At 43.3% G+C, this 14,593-nt stretch overlaps 1 protein-coding gene across 1 annotated transcript; it reads right to left on the bottom strand.

Annotated features, from left to right (window-relative positions):
• Positions 1-12,912: 12,912 nt before the first annotated feature.
• LOC121539090 (BTB/POZ domain-containing protein KCTD16-like) lies at positions 12,913-14,144 on the bottom strand. The gene is made up of 2 exons (XM_041847334.2): positions 13,314-14,144; positions 12,913-13,167 (listed from the first exon to the last, which is right to left on the bottom strand). The coding sequence occupies exons 1-2, from the start codon at positions 13,576-13,578 to the stop codon at positions 12,923-12,925; spliced, it is 510 nt and encodes a 169-aa protein (XP_041703268.2). The 5' UTR covers positions 13,579-14,144; the 3' UTR covers positions 12,913-12,922.
• Between the last annotated feature and the right edge of the window lie 449 nt (positions 14,145-14,593).

The raw sequence follows: 14,593 nt of genomic DNA, 5'->3' as shown, positions 1-14,593 counted from the left end.
AGTACTAGACTACTAATAGACTACTACTAGACTACTACTAGACTACTGCTAGTCTACTACTAGGCTTTTGCCTTCTTGCAATGCAATACATGCATGATCTAAAGTTTGCGGGAGGATAAGCACATTCTTACATCAATTTCAGTTTTTATAAATGCGTGAAAACTCGCCGCACGCATGTTTTGGGGTATAATTTGTGCATACACAACGTTTATAAAGGCCCCCTGGGCTGTTGATTTCATCCTGTGTGTCTCTCTGCTAGCTTCTCATATGCTACCCTATTGGTCAAAAGTAGTGCACTATATCGGGGATAGGGTGCCATTTGGAACGTAGCTCTAGTGTCCGTATAGCTAACTATCTCCCCTTAGCTTCCTCCCTAGAGGGGAAAAGAGCATCCTGATCCCTTTGCATCTGTCAGTCCCATCATCACTGCTCATTTTAATTGGGACTTAGGCACTTTTTCTGTCGAAAACAAATAAACTGTTACAGCGCCTTGCAAAAGTATTCACCCCCCTTGGCGTTTTTCCTATTTTGTTACGTTACAACCTGTAATTTAAATTTATTTTTTTATTTGGCTTTCATGTAATGGACATACACAAAATAGTCCAAATTGGTGAAGTGAAAAATAAATAAATAACTTGTTTAAAAAAAATCCAAAAAAATTAATAACGGAAAAGTGGTGCGTGCATATGTATTCATCCCCTTTGCTATGAAGCCCCTAAATAAGATCTGGTGCAACCAATTACCTTCAGAAGTCACATAATTAAATAAATTAAAAAAATAAAATAATAATTAGTTAAATAAAGTCCACCTGTGTGCAATCTAAGTGTTACATGATCTGTCACATGATCTCAGTATATATACACCTGTTCTGAAAGGCCCCAGTGTCTGCAACACCACTAAGCAAGGGGCATCACCAAGCAAGCGGCACCATGAAGACCAAGGAGCTCTCCAAATAGGTCAGGGACAAAGTTTTGGAGAAGTACAGATCAGGGTTGGGTTATAAAAAAATATCTCAAACTTTGAACATCCCACGGAGCACCATTAAATCCATTATTAAAAAATGGAAAGAATATGGCACCACAACAAACCTGCCAAGAGAGGGCCACCCATCAAAACTCACGGACCAGGCAAGGAGGGCATTAATCAGAGAGGCAACAAAGAGACCAAAGATAACCCTGAAGGAGCTGCAAAGCTCCACAGCGGAGATTGGAGTATCAGTCCATTGGACCACTTTAAGCTGTACACTCCACAGAGCTGGGCTTTATGGAAGAGTGGCCAGAAAAAATGCCATTACTTAAAGAAAAAAATAAGCAAACACGTTTGGTGTTCGCCAAAAAGCATGTGGGAGACTCCCCAAACATATGGAAGAAGGTACTCTGGTCAAATGAGACTAAAATTGAGCTTTTTGGCCATCAAGGAAAACGCTATGTCTGGTGCAAACCCAACACCTTACATCACCCCGAGAACACCATCCCCACAGTGAAGCATGGTGGTGGCAGCATCATGCTGTGGGGATGTTTTTCATCGGCAGGGACTGGGAAACTGGTCAGAATTGAAGGAATGATGGATGGCGCTAAATACAGGGAAATTCTTGAGGGAAACCTGTTTCAGTCTTCCAGAGATTTGAGACTAGGACGGAGGTTCACCTTCCAGCAGGACAATGACCGTAAGCATGCTGCTAAAGCAACACTCGAGTGGTTTAAGGGGAAACATTTAAATGTCTTGGAATGGCCTAGTCAAACCCCAGACCTCAATCCAATTGAGAATCTGTGGTATGACTTAAAGATTGCTGTACACCAGCAGAACCCATCCAACTTGAAGGAGCAGTTTTGCCTTGAAGAATGGGCAAAAATCCCAGTGGCTAGATGTGCCAAGCTTATAGAGACATACCCCAAGAGACTTGCAGCTGTAATTGCTGCAAGAGGTGGCTCTACAAAGTATTGACTTTGGAGGGGTGAACAGTTATGCACACTCAAGTTTTCTGTTTTTTTGTCTTATTTCTTGTTTGCTTCGCAATAAAAAATATTTTGCATCTTCAAAGTGGTAGGCATGTTGTGTAAATCAAATGATACAAACCCCCCCCAAAATCCATTTTAATTCCAGGTTATAAGGCAACAAAATAGGAAAAATGCCAAGGGGGGTGAATACTTTCGCAAGCATCTGTATAAACGGGAAAAGATTTCAGATGCAGGGAAACGTACCAATATCCTCTTAGTCATAGTGTGTGTACCAAATGGCACCCTATTCCCTATTAGTACTATTGACCATGGGCCCTATGGGGTACCACAATATGTTGGGAATAGGGTGCCATTTGGGATGCAGACAAAGTCATCCTCCGTGTGAAATGTTCATTTTCTGTGTGTGATGCAGCTCTCTATAGGCCCTGGAACCATCTCAAGTTAAATGATCTAACACATAAACAACACACATACACACTGTAAAGACATACACACTGTAAAGACATACACACTGCAAAGACATACACACTGCAAAGACATACACACTGTAAAGACATACACACTGTAAAGACATACACACTGTAAAGACATACACACTGTAAAGACATACACACTGTAAAGACATACACACTGCAAAGACATACACACTGTAAAGACATACACACTGTAAAGACATACACACTGTAAAGACATACACACTGTAAAGACATACACACTGTAAAGACATACACACTGCAAAGACATACACACTGCAAAGACATACACACTGTAAAGACATACACACTGTAAAGACACACACACTGCAAAGACATACACACTGTAAAGACACACACACTGTTAACACACATCAGTCATCTACAATTTGATGTTTGAGCACCTAAACAACATGTTGGATATGTCTTGTGTGTATCCCAAATGGCACCCTATTCCTTATATAGTGCACTACGTTTGACAAGAACCCATAGGGAATAGTGTGCCATTTGGGACATAGTCCTTGTTTTATTTCTGTCCGTCAGCTGCAGGCTACAGGATCTCTCCTCATCATGCAGTCAAGACTCAACATTAAATATATTTTTTTTTTTACAGACCAAGTACATACATTACATAACTCTTCATTTGATCCATCTGTAGAGTCTGTAGTGAGTAACCAACAGTTGGGTTGGGTCGTTCCACCAATTCGGTACCTTTTGAGAAGTGTAACTTGGACTAAAAACGGTCACCTAATTGTAACATTCTGTCGTAAAGAGCACAAAATAAATTACTATAGTAAGGCCTATTAAGTGCTAAATAAAGTAACAGGGTTGACTGTAACAGGCCAGTATGACCCCCAGACCTAGTAGATAATAGATACCAGGCCAGTTTGACCCCCAGACCTAGTAGATAATAGATACCAGGCCAGTATGACCCCCCAGACCCAGTAGATAATAGATACCAGGCCAGTTTGAACCCCAGACCCAGTAGATAATAGATACCAGGCCAGTATGACCCCCAGACCCAGTAGATAATAGATACCAGGCCAGTATGACCCCCAGACCCAGTAGATAATAGATACCAGGCCAGTATGACCACCAGACCCAGTAGATAATAGATACCAGGACAGTATGACCCCCCAGACCCAGTAGATAATAGATACCAGGCCAGTATGACCCCCAGACCCAGTAGATACTATATACCAGGCCAGTATGACCCCCAGACCCAGTAGATAATAGATAACAGGTCAGTATGACCCCCCAGACCCAGTATATAATAGATACCAGGCCAGTATGACCCCCAGACCTATTATATAATAGATACCAGGCCAGTTTGACCCCCAGACTCAGTATATAATAGATTCCAGGCCAGTATGACCCCCAGACCTAGTATATAATAGATACCAGGCCAGTATGATCCCCAGACCTAGTATATAATAGATACCAGGTCAGTATGACCCCCCAGACCCAGTATATAATAGATACCAGGCCAGTATGACCCCCAGACTTAGTATATAATAGATACCAGGCCAGTATGACCCCCAGACCTAGTATATAATAGATACCAGGCCAGTATGACCCCCAGACCCAGTAGATACTATATACCAGGCCAGTATGACCCCCAGACCCAGTAGATAATAGATACCAGGCCAGTATGATCCCCAGACCTAGTATATAATAGATACCAGGCCAGTATAACCCCCAGACCCAGTAGATACTAGATACCAGGCCAGTATGACCCCCAGACCCAGTAGATAATAGATACCAGGTCAGTATGACCCCCCAGAACCAGTATATAATAGATACCAGGCCAGTATGACCTATTATATAATAGATATCAGGCCAGTTTGACCCCCAGACCTAAGTAGATAATAGATACCAGGCCAGTATGACCCCCAGACCCAGTAGATAATAGATACCAGGCCAGTATGACCCCCAGACCTAGTAGATAATAGATACCAGGCCAGTATGACCCCCAGACCTAGTATATAATAGATACCATGCCAGTATGACCCCCAGACCTAGTATATTATAGATACCAGGCCAGTATGACCCCCAGACCCAGTAGATAATAGATACCAGGCCAGTATGACCCCCAGACCCAGTAGATAATAGATACCAGGCCAGTATGACCCCCCAGACCCAGTATATAATAGATACCAGGCCAGTATGACCCCCAGACCCAGTAGATAATAGATACCAGGCCAGTATGACCCCCAGACCCAGTAGATAATAGATACCAGGCCAGTATGACCCCCCAGACCCAGTATATAATAGATACCAGGCCAGTATGACCCAATACCTATTATATAAAAGATACAAGGCCAGTTTGACCCCCAGACCCAGTAGATAATAGATACCAGGCCAGTTTGACCCTCAGACCAAGTAGATAATAGATACCAGGCCAGTATGACCCCCAGACCCAGTAGATAATAGATACCAGGCCAGTATGACCCCCAGACCTAGTATATAATAGATACCAGGCCAGTATGACCCCCAGACCTAGTATATAATAGATACCAGGCCAGTATGACCCCCAGACCCAGTAGATAATAGATACCAGGCCAGTATGACCCACCAGACCCAGTATATAATAGATACCAGGCCAGTATGACCCCCAGACCTAGTATATAATAGATACCAGGCCAGTTTGACCCCCAGCCAGTAGATAATAGATACCAGGCCAGTATGACCCCCAGACCCAGTATATAATAGATACCAGGCCAGTATGACCCCCAGACCTAGTATATAATAGATACCAGGCCAGTTTGACCCCCAGCCAGTAGATAATAGATACCAGTCCAGCATGACCCCCAAACCCAGTAGATAATAGATACCAGGCCAGTATGACCCCCAGACCCAGTAGATAATAGATACCAGGCCAGTATGACCCCCAGACCTAGTATATAATAGATACCAGGCCAGTATGACCCCCAGACCCAGTAGATAATAGATACCAGGCCAGTATGACCCCCCAGACCCAGTATATAATAGATACCAGGCCAGTATGACCCCCAGACCCAGTAGATAATAGATACCAGGCCAGTATGACCCCCAGACCCAGTAGATAATAGATACCAGGCCAGTATGACCCCCAGACCTAGTATATAATAGATACCATGCCAGTATGACCCCCAGACCTAGTATATTATAGATACCAGGCCAGTTTGACCCCCCAGACCCAGTAGATAATAGATACCAGGCCAGTATGACCCCCAGACCCAGTAGATAATAAATACCAGGCCAGTATGACCCCCATACCCAGTATATAATAGATACCAGGCCAGTATGACCCCCAGACCCAGTAGATAATAGATACCAGGCCAGTATGACCCCCAGACCCAGTAGATATTAGATACCAGGCCAGTATGACCCCCAGACCCAGTAGATAATAGATACCAGGCCAGTATGACCCCCAGACCCAGTAGATATTAGATACCAGGCCAGTTTGACCCCCAGACCCAGTAGATAGATACCAGCCATCGTAGTGGCATAACAATCCAACACGTCTTTGTGATTGAGCCTTCAATGTACCTTTGCATCCTTTTGGAGCCTTGAGGAGGATGTTGGTTATCGACCGTGTATGAAGACTGAGAGCCTGTCAGGAGCTCCAGGCAGGCATCCAGTCTATAGACCAGGGTTAGGCCCCAAATGGTATCCTATTGCCTATTTAGTGCACTACTTTAAAAGGGTTAGGTCCAGAGTTCCACTGTATTGATCTATTATGGTAATAGACCCTGTAGAGGAAGAGAGGAGAGGAGAGGAGAGGAGAGGAGAGGAGAGGAGAGGAGAGGAGAGGAGAGGAGAGGAGAGGAGAGGAGAGGCGGCCAGGGGTCTGGGGCTGGGGGTCAGATGGGTTTGTGGGATAGGCCAGTGGGGCCGTCCGGGGCCAGTTTCATCAGCCAGGAAAATGGTGCTACCAAGGCTGTGACTTTGATGCTGGTAGCCGGGTTATATTTGATATGCAAAATCAGATGCATCGATTTGTCATCAAGGTATTAGAAGGTTGGGGTCATGCTAAGAGCGGGGTTGAAATGCCATGTGATGTTTGGATGGGGATCTGGTTTCAAAGATGAGAGAAAGAAGTGTTGGGTTTCGTTCTGAGGTTTGCCGCTGGGATTCTATTAAATAGAGGTGGGGAGGGTGAAGAGATAGAGACTGCTTCGTAGCCAGGAGAATAACATTCAATATATAGTATTATTTTTTAAATCCAGTTTCATATATTATAGCCTCAGAGGCTTTAGACATATTTTGTTCCATTTGAGGACACAATGCCCTCTCCCAGTATTTTGGCTTCTTATATCCAGTTTTGTTTAGTTAAAATCTCTATTTCAGTACAAGTTCACAAAGCTCAACTAGGAGAATAAAGTCCTGAGAATATAGGAGATGATTTTCATATTTTCTTTTGATGCTGCCGCTGCATATAAAATAGATGGATGTGAATCCTTGGTCTTTAGTGACCTGGTTTATGTGGCTCCAGTCATAATTGCTAAAGAGAAAGAAAAGTACCTGCGCCCAGAACCTACAGTTTACAGTGCATTCGGAAAGTATTCAGAACCAGAAGCTACAGTTTTTCTGTCAAGTGAATTAAACAATTAAAGTAAACCAGAATGTACAGCATAAAAGCCCTATGGCCACATTCATAGTAACATGATTATATTTGATATGCTGTTGCTAAAATGACAGCAATAATCTCTCTCTCTCTCTCTCTCTCTCTCTCTCTCTCTCTCTCTCTCTCTCTCTCTCTCTCTCTCTCTCTCTCTCTCTCTCTCTCTCTCTCTCTCTCTCTCTCTCTCTCTCTCTCTCTCTCTCTCTCTCTCAGGTGCATCCTGTTTCCATTGATCATCCTTGAGATGTTTCTACAACTTGATTGGAGTCCACCTGTGGTAAATTCAAATTGATTGGACATGATTTGGAAAGGCTCACACCTGTCTATATAAAGGTCCCACAGTTGGCAGTGCATTTCAGAGGAAAAACCAAGCCATGAGGGCGAAGGAATTGTCCGTAGAGCTCCGAGACAGGATCGTGTCGAGGCACAGATCTGGGGAAGGCTACCAAAACATTTCTGCAGCATTGAAGGTCCCCAAGAACACAGTGGCCTCCATCATTCTTAAATGGAAGAAGTTTGGAACCACCAAGACTCTTCCTAGAGATGTCCGCCCGGCCAAACTGAGCAATCGGGAGAGAAGGACCTTGGTCAGGTAGGTGACCAAGAACCCGATGGTCACTCTGACAGAGCTCTAGAGTTCCTCTGTGGAGATGGTTGTCCTTCTGGAAGGTTCTCCCATCTCTGCAGCACTCCACCAATTAGGCATTTATGGTAAAGTGGCCAGACGGAAGCCACTCCTCAGTAAAAGGCACATGACAGTCCGCTTGGAATTTGCTAAAAGGCACCTAAAGACTCTCCGACCATGAGAAACAAGATTCTCTGGTCTGATGAAACCAAGATTGAACTCTTTGGCCTGAATGCCAAGCATCACATCTGGAGGAAACTTGGCACCATCCCTACAGTAAAGCATGGTGGTGGCAGCATCATGCTGTGGGGATGTTTTTCAGAGGCAGGGAGACTAGTCAGGATCGAGGCAAAGATGAACGGAGCAAAGTACAGAGAGATCCTTGATGAAAACCTGCTCCAGAGTGCTCAGGACCTCAGACTGGGGCGAAGGTTCACCTTGCAACAGGACAACGACCATAAGCTCACAGCCAAGACAACGCAGGAGTGGTTTCGGGACAAGTCTCAATGTCCTTGAGTGGCCCAGCCAGAGCCAGAACTTGAACCCGATCGAACATCGCTGGAGAGACCTGGAAATAGCTGTGCAGTGACGCTCCCCATCCAACCTGACAGAGCTTGAGAGGATCTGCATAGAAGAATGGGAGAAACTCCCCAAATAGAGGTGTGCCAAGCTTGTAGCGTCAAGAAGACTCAAGGCTGTAATCGCTGCCAAAGGTGCTTCAAGAAAGTACTGAGTAAAGGGTCTGAATACTTATGTAAATGTTATATTTCAGTTTTTTATTTTTAATACATTTGCTAACATTTCTAAAAAACTGTTTTTGCTTTGTCATTATGGGTTATTGTGTGTAGATTGATGAGAGGGAAAAAACAATTTAAAACATTTTAGAATAAGGCTGTAACCTTAACAAAATGTGGAAAAAGTCAAGGACTCTGAATACTTTCCGAAGGCACTGTATAAGACTATAGAAAAACGATTTTTCTCTGCTGTATACTACACACTGTCTAGCTTGTATACTATACAGTCTAGCTTTTATACTTCACAGTCTAACTTGTATACGACACAGTCTAACTTGTATACGACACAGTCTAGCTTGTATACGACACAGTCTAGCTTGTATACTACACAGTGTAGCTTGTATACGACACAGTCTAGCTTGTATACTACACAGTCTAGCTTGTATACGACACAGTCTAGCTTGTTTACGACACAGTCTAGCTTGTATACTACACAGTCTAGCTTGTATACTACACAGTCTAGCTTGTATACGACACACAGTCTAGCTTGTATACTACACAGTCTAGCTTGTATACGACACAGTCTAGCTTGTATACTACACAGTCTAGCTTGTATACGACACAGTCTAGCTTGTATACTACACAGTCTAGCTTGTATACTACACAGTCTAGCTTGTATACCCTTTAGTAGGCTAGCTACAAAACACATGTTTTTCCATTGAACTATCAAGGCCCAGCAATATACCTTCAGTTTATAAGACTATGGAAACACTGTTATTCTGTACTGTAGGTCTATACTTTAACCAGTATTGGAAACACTGTTATTCTGTACTGTAGGTCTATACTTTACCCAGTATTGGAAACACTGTTATTCTGTACTGTAGGTCTATACTTTACCCAGTATTGGAAACACTGTTATTCTGTACTGTAGGTCTATACTTTACCCAGTATTGGAAACACTGTTATTCTGTACTATAGGTCTATACTTTAGCCAGTATTGTGTGTCCTTTAGTAGCTACAAAACAAAAACCTTTTTCCAGTGAACTTTTGTTAGAGGACAAACATCGTCATCGTTCCCCCAAGAGAGAGACAGTTCTTCATCCATCACACACACACACATACACACACGCTTCATCCATCACACACACACTCTGTTTTTGGGGTTGCGGTTCTGTGGTCCCCGAGCCTCTTCCTAAGCGGATGTAATGTGGCGACACTGCAGAATCTATCAGTAGCTAAAAATAGTTATATCCTATAAATGGGGCTTGTGATGCATAGCTACGACTATGTCCCAAATAGGCCCCTATTACCTTTATAGTGCCCTACATAGGGAATTGGCTGTCATTTGGGACGCAAACCTATATTTCTTCTTCTTCATATTTCTCTGAGAAGCTCTCAACAGGAAGAGATAGATACATTAAGATGTCAGGACTCTTTTCACTTCTTCTAAACTCAAAAATTTTTTTTTGGGGGCGAGAGTGCAAGACTAGGAAGTGTGGGAGGACGTGTCTGAAATGGCACCCTATTCACTATTGTGCACTACTTTTGACCAGGACCTATAGGGCTTTGGTCAAAAAATAGTGCACCACATACTGGGAATAGGGTGCCATCGTGCACTATAGAGGTAATAGGGTGCCATTTGGAACGCAGAATAGAGGGGGGAGGATTTTTTGATGGGAATCCAACGGAGCAACTTATCCAGAGAAATTACAGAGAAACTCTCCAAACTCTGCCTCATTGTCAGGGAAGAAGCCTACTAAATCCTCTTTGGATAATTTCGTATCATCCCAGCTAATATTTAATTCTGTCAACTCAACTGAGCGAGAGGGGTAGCGAGAGGATCAGAGGGAATATAACTCTGAAAATAAGTTCTGAAATAAATTAGACCTGTACTGTGAAAAGGCACGCTATTCCGCAATACTTTAGAAGAGCAGTCAACAGTAGTGCACTACAGAGGGAATGGGGTTGCCATTTCAGACACAACTCTGTACTTGTTTCATTTTTTGATCCTAGAAACATAACTGCACAGTCACCCCGTTCAGTTCAGTCAGCAATGCTGTCAAAGAGTCAGTAGAGTCACACAAGTAATTGCATTTTCAACAAATTTAATCGATTTTTTTGCACACTTACAATCAGGGGATCTTTGAATGCCCGTCAGCATTTCGTTACTGCAGCCTACCTACATGTTTTCCTATGGTAGACATACATGACATAGACAAATTCAGACAAGAATGTTTACAATAGCAAACAGAAAATCTAGGCAGTGCTCTCCTCGATGAAGTTGGCCTCACTCAGTCACCACGACATACAGTATTGGCCTGTGTCCTAAAATGGCACCCTATTCCATATATAGTGCACTATATAGGGAATAGAATGCAACTGCGGATGCACCCTTTGGATTTATCCACCACATAACAAATGAATGGCATCTATTAGATATGAGACTCATACCATATTACTGACACTATAATCTATTGATATGAGTCTCATACCATATTACTGACACTATAATCTATTGATATGAGACTCATACCATATTACTGACACTATAATCTATTGATATGAGACTCATACCATATTACTGACACTATAATCTATTGATATGAGACTCATACCATATTACTGACACTATAATCTATTAGATATGAGTCTCATACCATATTACTGACACTATAATCTATTGATATGAGACTCATACCATATTACTGACACTATAATCTATTGATATGAGACTCATACCATATTACTGACACTATAATCTATTAGATATGAGACTCATACCATATTACTGACACTATAATCTATTGATGAGACTCATACCATATTACTGACACTATAATCTATTGATATGAGACTCATACCATATTACTGACATTATAATCTATTAGATATGAGTCTCATACCATATTACTGACACTATAATCTATTAGATATGAGTCTCATACCATATTACTGACACTATAATCTATTAGATATGAGACTCATACCATATTACTGACACTATAATCTATTGATATGAGACTCATACCATATTACTGACACTATAATCTATTAGATATGAGACTCATACCATATTACTGACACTATAATCTATTGATATGAGACTCATACCATATTACTGACACTATAATCTATTGTTATGAGTCTCATACCATATTACTGACAATATAATCTATTGATATTAGTCGCATACCATATTACTGACACTATAATCCGTATTCTGGGGTGAAATGACATGCAGGGCTGTTATTGTAGTACAATAAAGAGATGTGACATCTGTGAGAGTTCCAGAGTCCCCCTTCTTCTGTGATGGTTCCACCTGACACGGAACAATATATCCATTCTGATACATCCATAGACACACCGTGGCTAACTGATACATCCATAGACACACCGTGGCTATCTGTGAACCAGAGATGCAGCGATAGTCCTTTCCTTCTGTACATACTGATACATCCATAGACACACTGTGGCTAACTGAACCAGAGATGCAGCGATAGTCCTTTCCTTCTGTACATACTGATACATCCATAGACACACCGTGGCTAACTGTGAACCAGAGATGCAGCGATAGTCCTTTCCTTCTGTACATACTGATACATCCATAGAAATCACTGACACTGTGGCTACTAACTCGTTCCACAACAAGCACTAGCTAGCTGTAACTACACATGTGTGATGGAGCTTGTGATCGTGATGGAGCTTGGTGAGCTGATTGCGGTGTATCCCATTGCCCCTGAGGTTGGTTCGTTGCTTGAACAGGTGATGTAGCCTTTAGCTCGACAGGCTAACCATGATCTTCCCCAAATGGGGTGGGGCTAAAGTGTCCCCTGCCGTGACTGGGATTTGAACCCCAACAGAAGTGACCTGGTTAACACGTGCATATCACAAAAAGACACTGTGCACACATCACAAACCCTTGACTAATGTGGCCTGGTTTTGTGCTAGATTCACTGTGCTCTCCTATACATGCTGGCAATACAGTGTCCTTGAGTTCTTCATTTTCTCTAATACAGTACATGATTGTCTTTGAGAGTCTAGTAGTCTTTAGCTAATACCCTGCAAGGAAATGGAGCCCTCCCTCTCTCCTTCTTTCTCTCTCCTGTCCCTTGTACATAGCCTCATTATTGTTTTTATTGTGTCCTATGTTACTATTTCCTGTCTTACTATTTCCTGTCTTACTATTTCCTGGTTGCCTAGTCACTTTTACCCCTACCCACATGTAATCCTGTATTACCTCAATTACCTCAACTACCTTGTGTCCCTGCACATTTACTCAGTACTGGTACTCCTTGTATATAGCCTCATTAGTACCTCGTGTCCCTGCACATTGACTCGGTTTGTGTAATTGTAGCAATTGTGTTACTATTTCCTTATTTTTATTTTTTCAAATATTTGTCTTACTTTTTAACTCTGCACTGTTCGGAATGTGCTTGTAAGTAAGCACTTCACTGTAAAGTCTACACCTGTTGTATTCGGCGCATGTGACTAATACAATTTGATTTGATTTCCCTCCCTCCCTCTCCTTAGAGACGGTACTTCCTCAGCAGCTCTTGTTGCCACATGTACTTCCTCTCCGGGAAGCGTTCAGGAATCCTGATCCGGCGGAAGTCCTGGATGCACCTCTCCAGCTCCTGCTCCGGTGTTAACTTCTCCTTGTTGGCTTTCCTCTTGGCTGCAGCCTCCCGGTGCTCCCTGATCCCCATTGTCCTCACACGCAGCAGGTCCGTCTTCCTCCTCACCTCCGACGGCTGGAGCAGCTGAACGGGAACTTTAGGGAGGAAGAGGAGGAGGAAGAGGAGGAGGAAGGAATAAGAAGAAGACGTTTTATTAGACAGACGCCTTTCAAAACACCCAAAGTCACCCAAGGGATACAGGGGAAAGGTACAAAACAGGAGGTACAAGGTACACCCACACCTTTCTTCAGTGGCCGGTCCAGGGTCTGGGCGATGGGGTGAGGCTGTCGGCTGACGGGCCCACAGATGACGGTGCCCTGAGGGGAGCTGGCTTCTGATTGGGTCTCGGAGCAGGAAGTAGAGAGCTCATTCAAAGAAGTGCCGCTCTCTCCCTCGCGCTCGCTCTTGTGGCTCTTGCAGCAGCAGTCACAGTGGGACGAAGACCACCTGGATGGACCACCTGGAGAAGGCACGTGTACACACACACACACAACATTGAGTTTCATCTTGAATGAGCAAAATTCTCCTAACACCTGATTTCCATAACTGAAGTGACAGAAATAGATTGAGACTGCAGGCTACAGTTCTCCAATGACTCACATATTGAATTCATCAGTTATCATGGATGTTAATAAATTGTTGTGACGAGAATCCTCAGACAATACATCATTATTAGCAAACGCTCCCTCGACCTAAAACTGACAGACGTATAATCAAACAGACCGGTTAATGAACAGACAAACCCTGACAAATGGCCATAGCCCTCTTCCAATGTCATCAAGACATCTTTCACAGTATGTGGGGGGGGGGGACAGCATTACTGACCTTTCATTACTGAGCCTCTTTGAGTGTGTGTGTGTGTGTGTGTAGGGGGTGAGGGGCTTTGCACATTTCTCTTTCAGATAAAGAAAGCTGCAGCTCCAACCTCTGCTAGACAGCCTAACACCCTTCCTTCCCCTAGTACCCACTTCTCGTCCTCGCCTCTGAACCCAAAGTCAGTCTGGATCTGTCCTACATGTCCGCTAGCCATTTCTCATTAAAACCATCACTGTAGCTGCTTTATACAGAGTCTCTCTCTCTCTCTCTCTCTCTCTCTCTCTCTCTCTCTCTCTCTCTCTCTCTCTCTCTCTCTCTCTGTCTCTGTCTCTCTCTCTCTCTCTCTCTCTCTCTCTCTCTCTCTCTCTCTGTCTCTGTCTCTGTCTCTGTCTCTGTCTCTGTCTCTGTCTCTGTCTCTCTCTCTCTCTCTCTCTCTCTCTCTCTCTCTCTCTCTCTCTCTCTCTCTCTCTCTCTCTCTCTCTCTCTCTCTCTCTCTCTCTCTCTCTCTCTCTCTCTCTCTCTCTCTCTCTCTCTCTCTCTCTCTCTCTCTCTCTCTCTCTCTCTCTCTCTCTCTCATGAGTTTACATAGTGAACTACTTTTGACAATGTTTAGGGAATAGGTTGCCATTTGGGACGAAGCCTAAGAAATCATTAATCTTTGGTGTTACACATGCAGTTACAGCAGAATGAGGTTGCTGAGATGAG

This window comes from Coregonus clupeaformis, chromosome 3 (genome assembly GCF_020615455.1).
Source record: "Coregonus clupeaformis isolate EN_2021a chromosome 3, ASM2061545v1, whole genome shotgun sequence".
NCBI lineage: Eukaryota > Metazoa > Chordata > Actinopteri > Salmoniformes > Salmonidae > Coregonus > Coregonus clupeaformis.
This window is presented reverse-complemented; position numbering and strand designations above follow the sequence as displayed.

Coding starts and splice junctions, on each gene's coding strand:
- LOC121539090 (XM_041847334.2), bottom strand. CDS start 13,578: ATGAAACTCAATGTTGTGTGTGTGTGTGTACACGTGCCTTCTCCAGGT. Junction 13,168..13,313: donor GGACCGGCCACTGAAGAAAG/GTGTGGGTGTAC, acceptor TCCTCCCTAAAG/TTCCCGTTCAGCTGCTCCAG.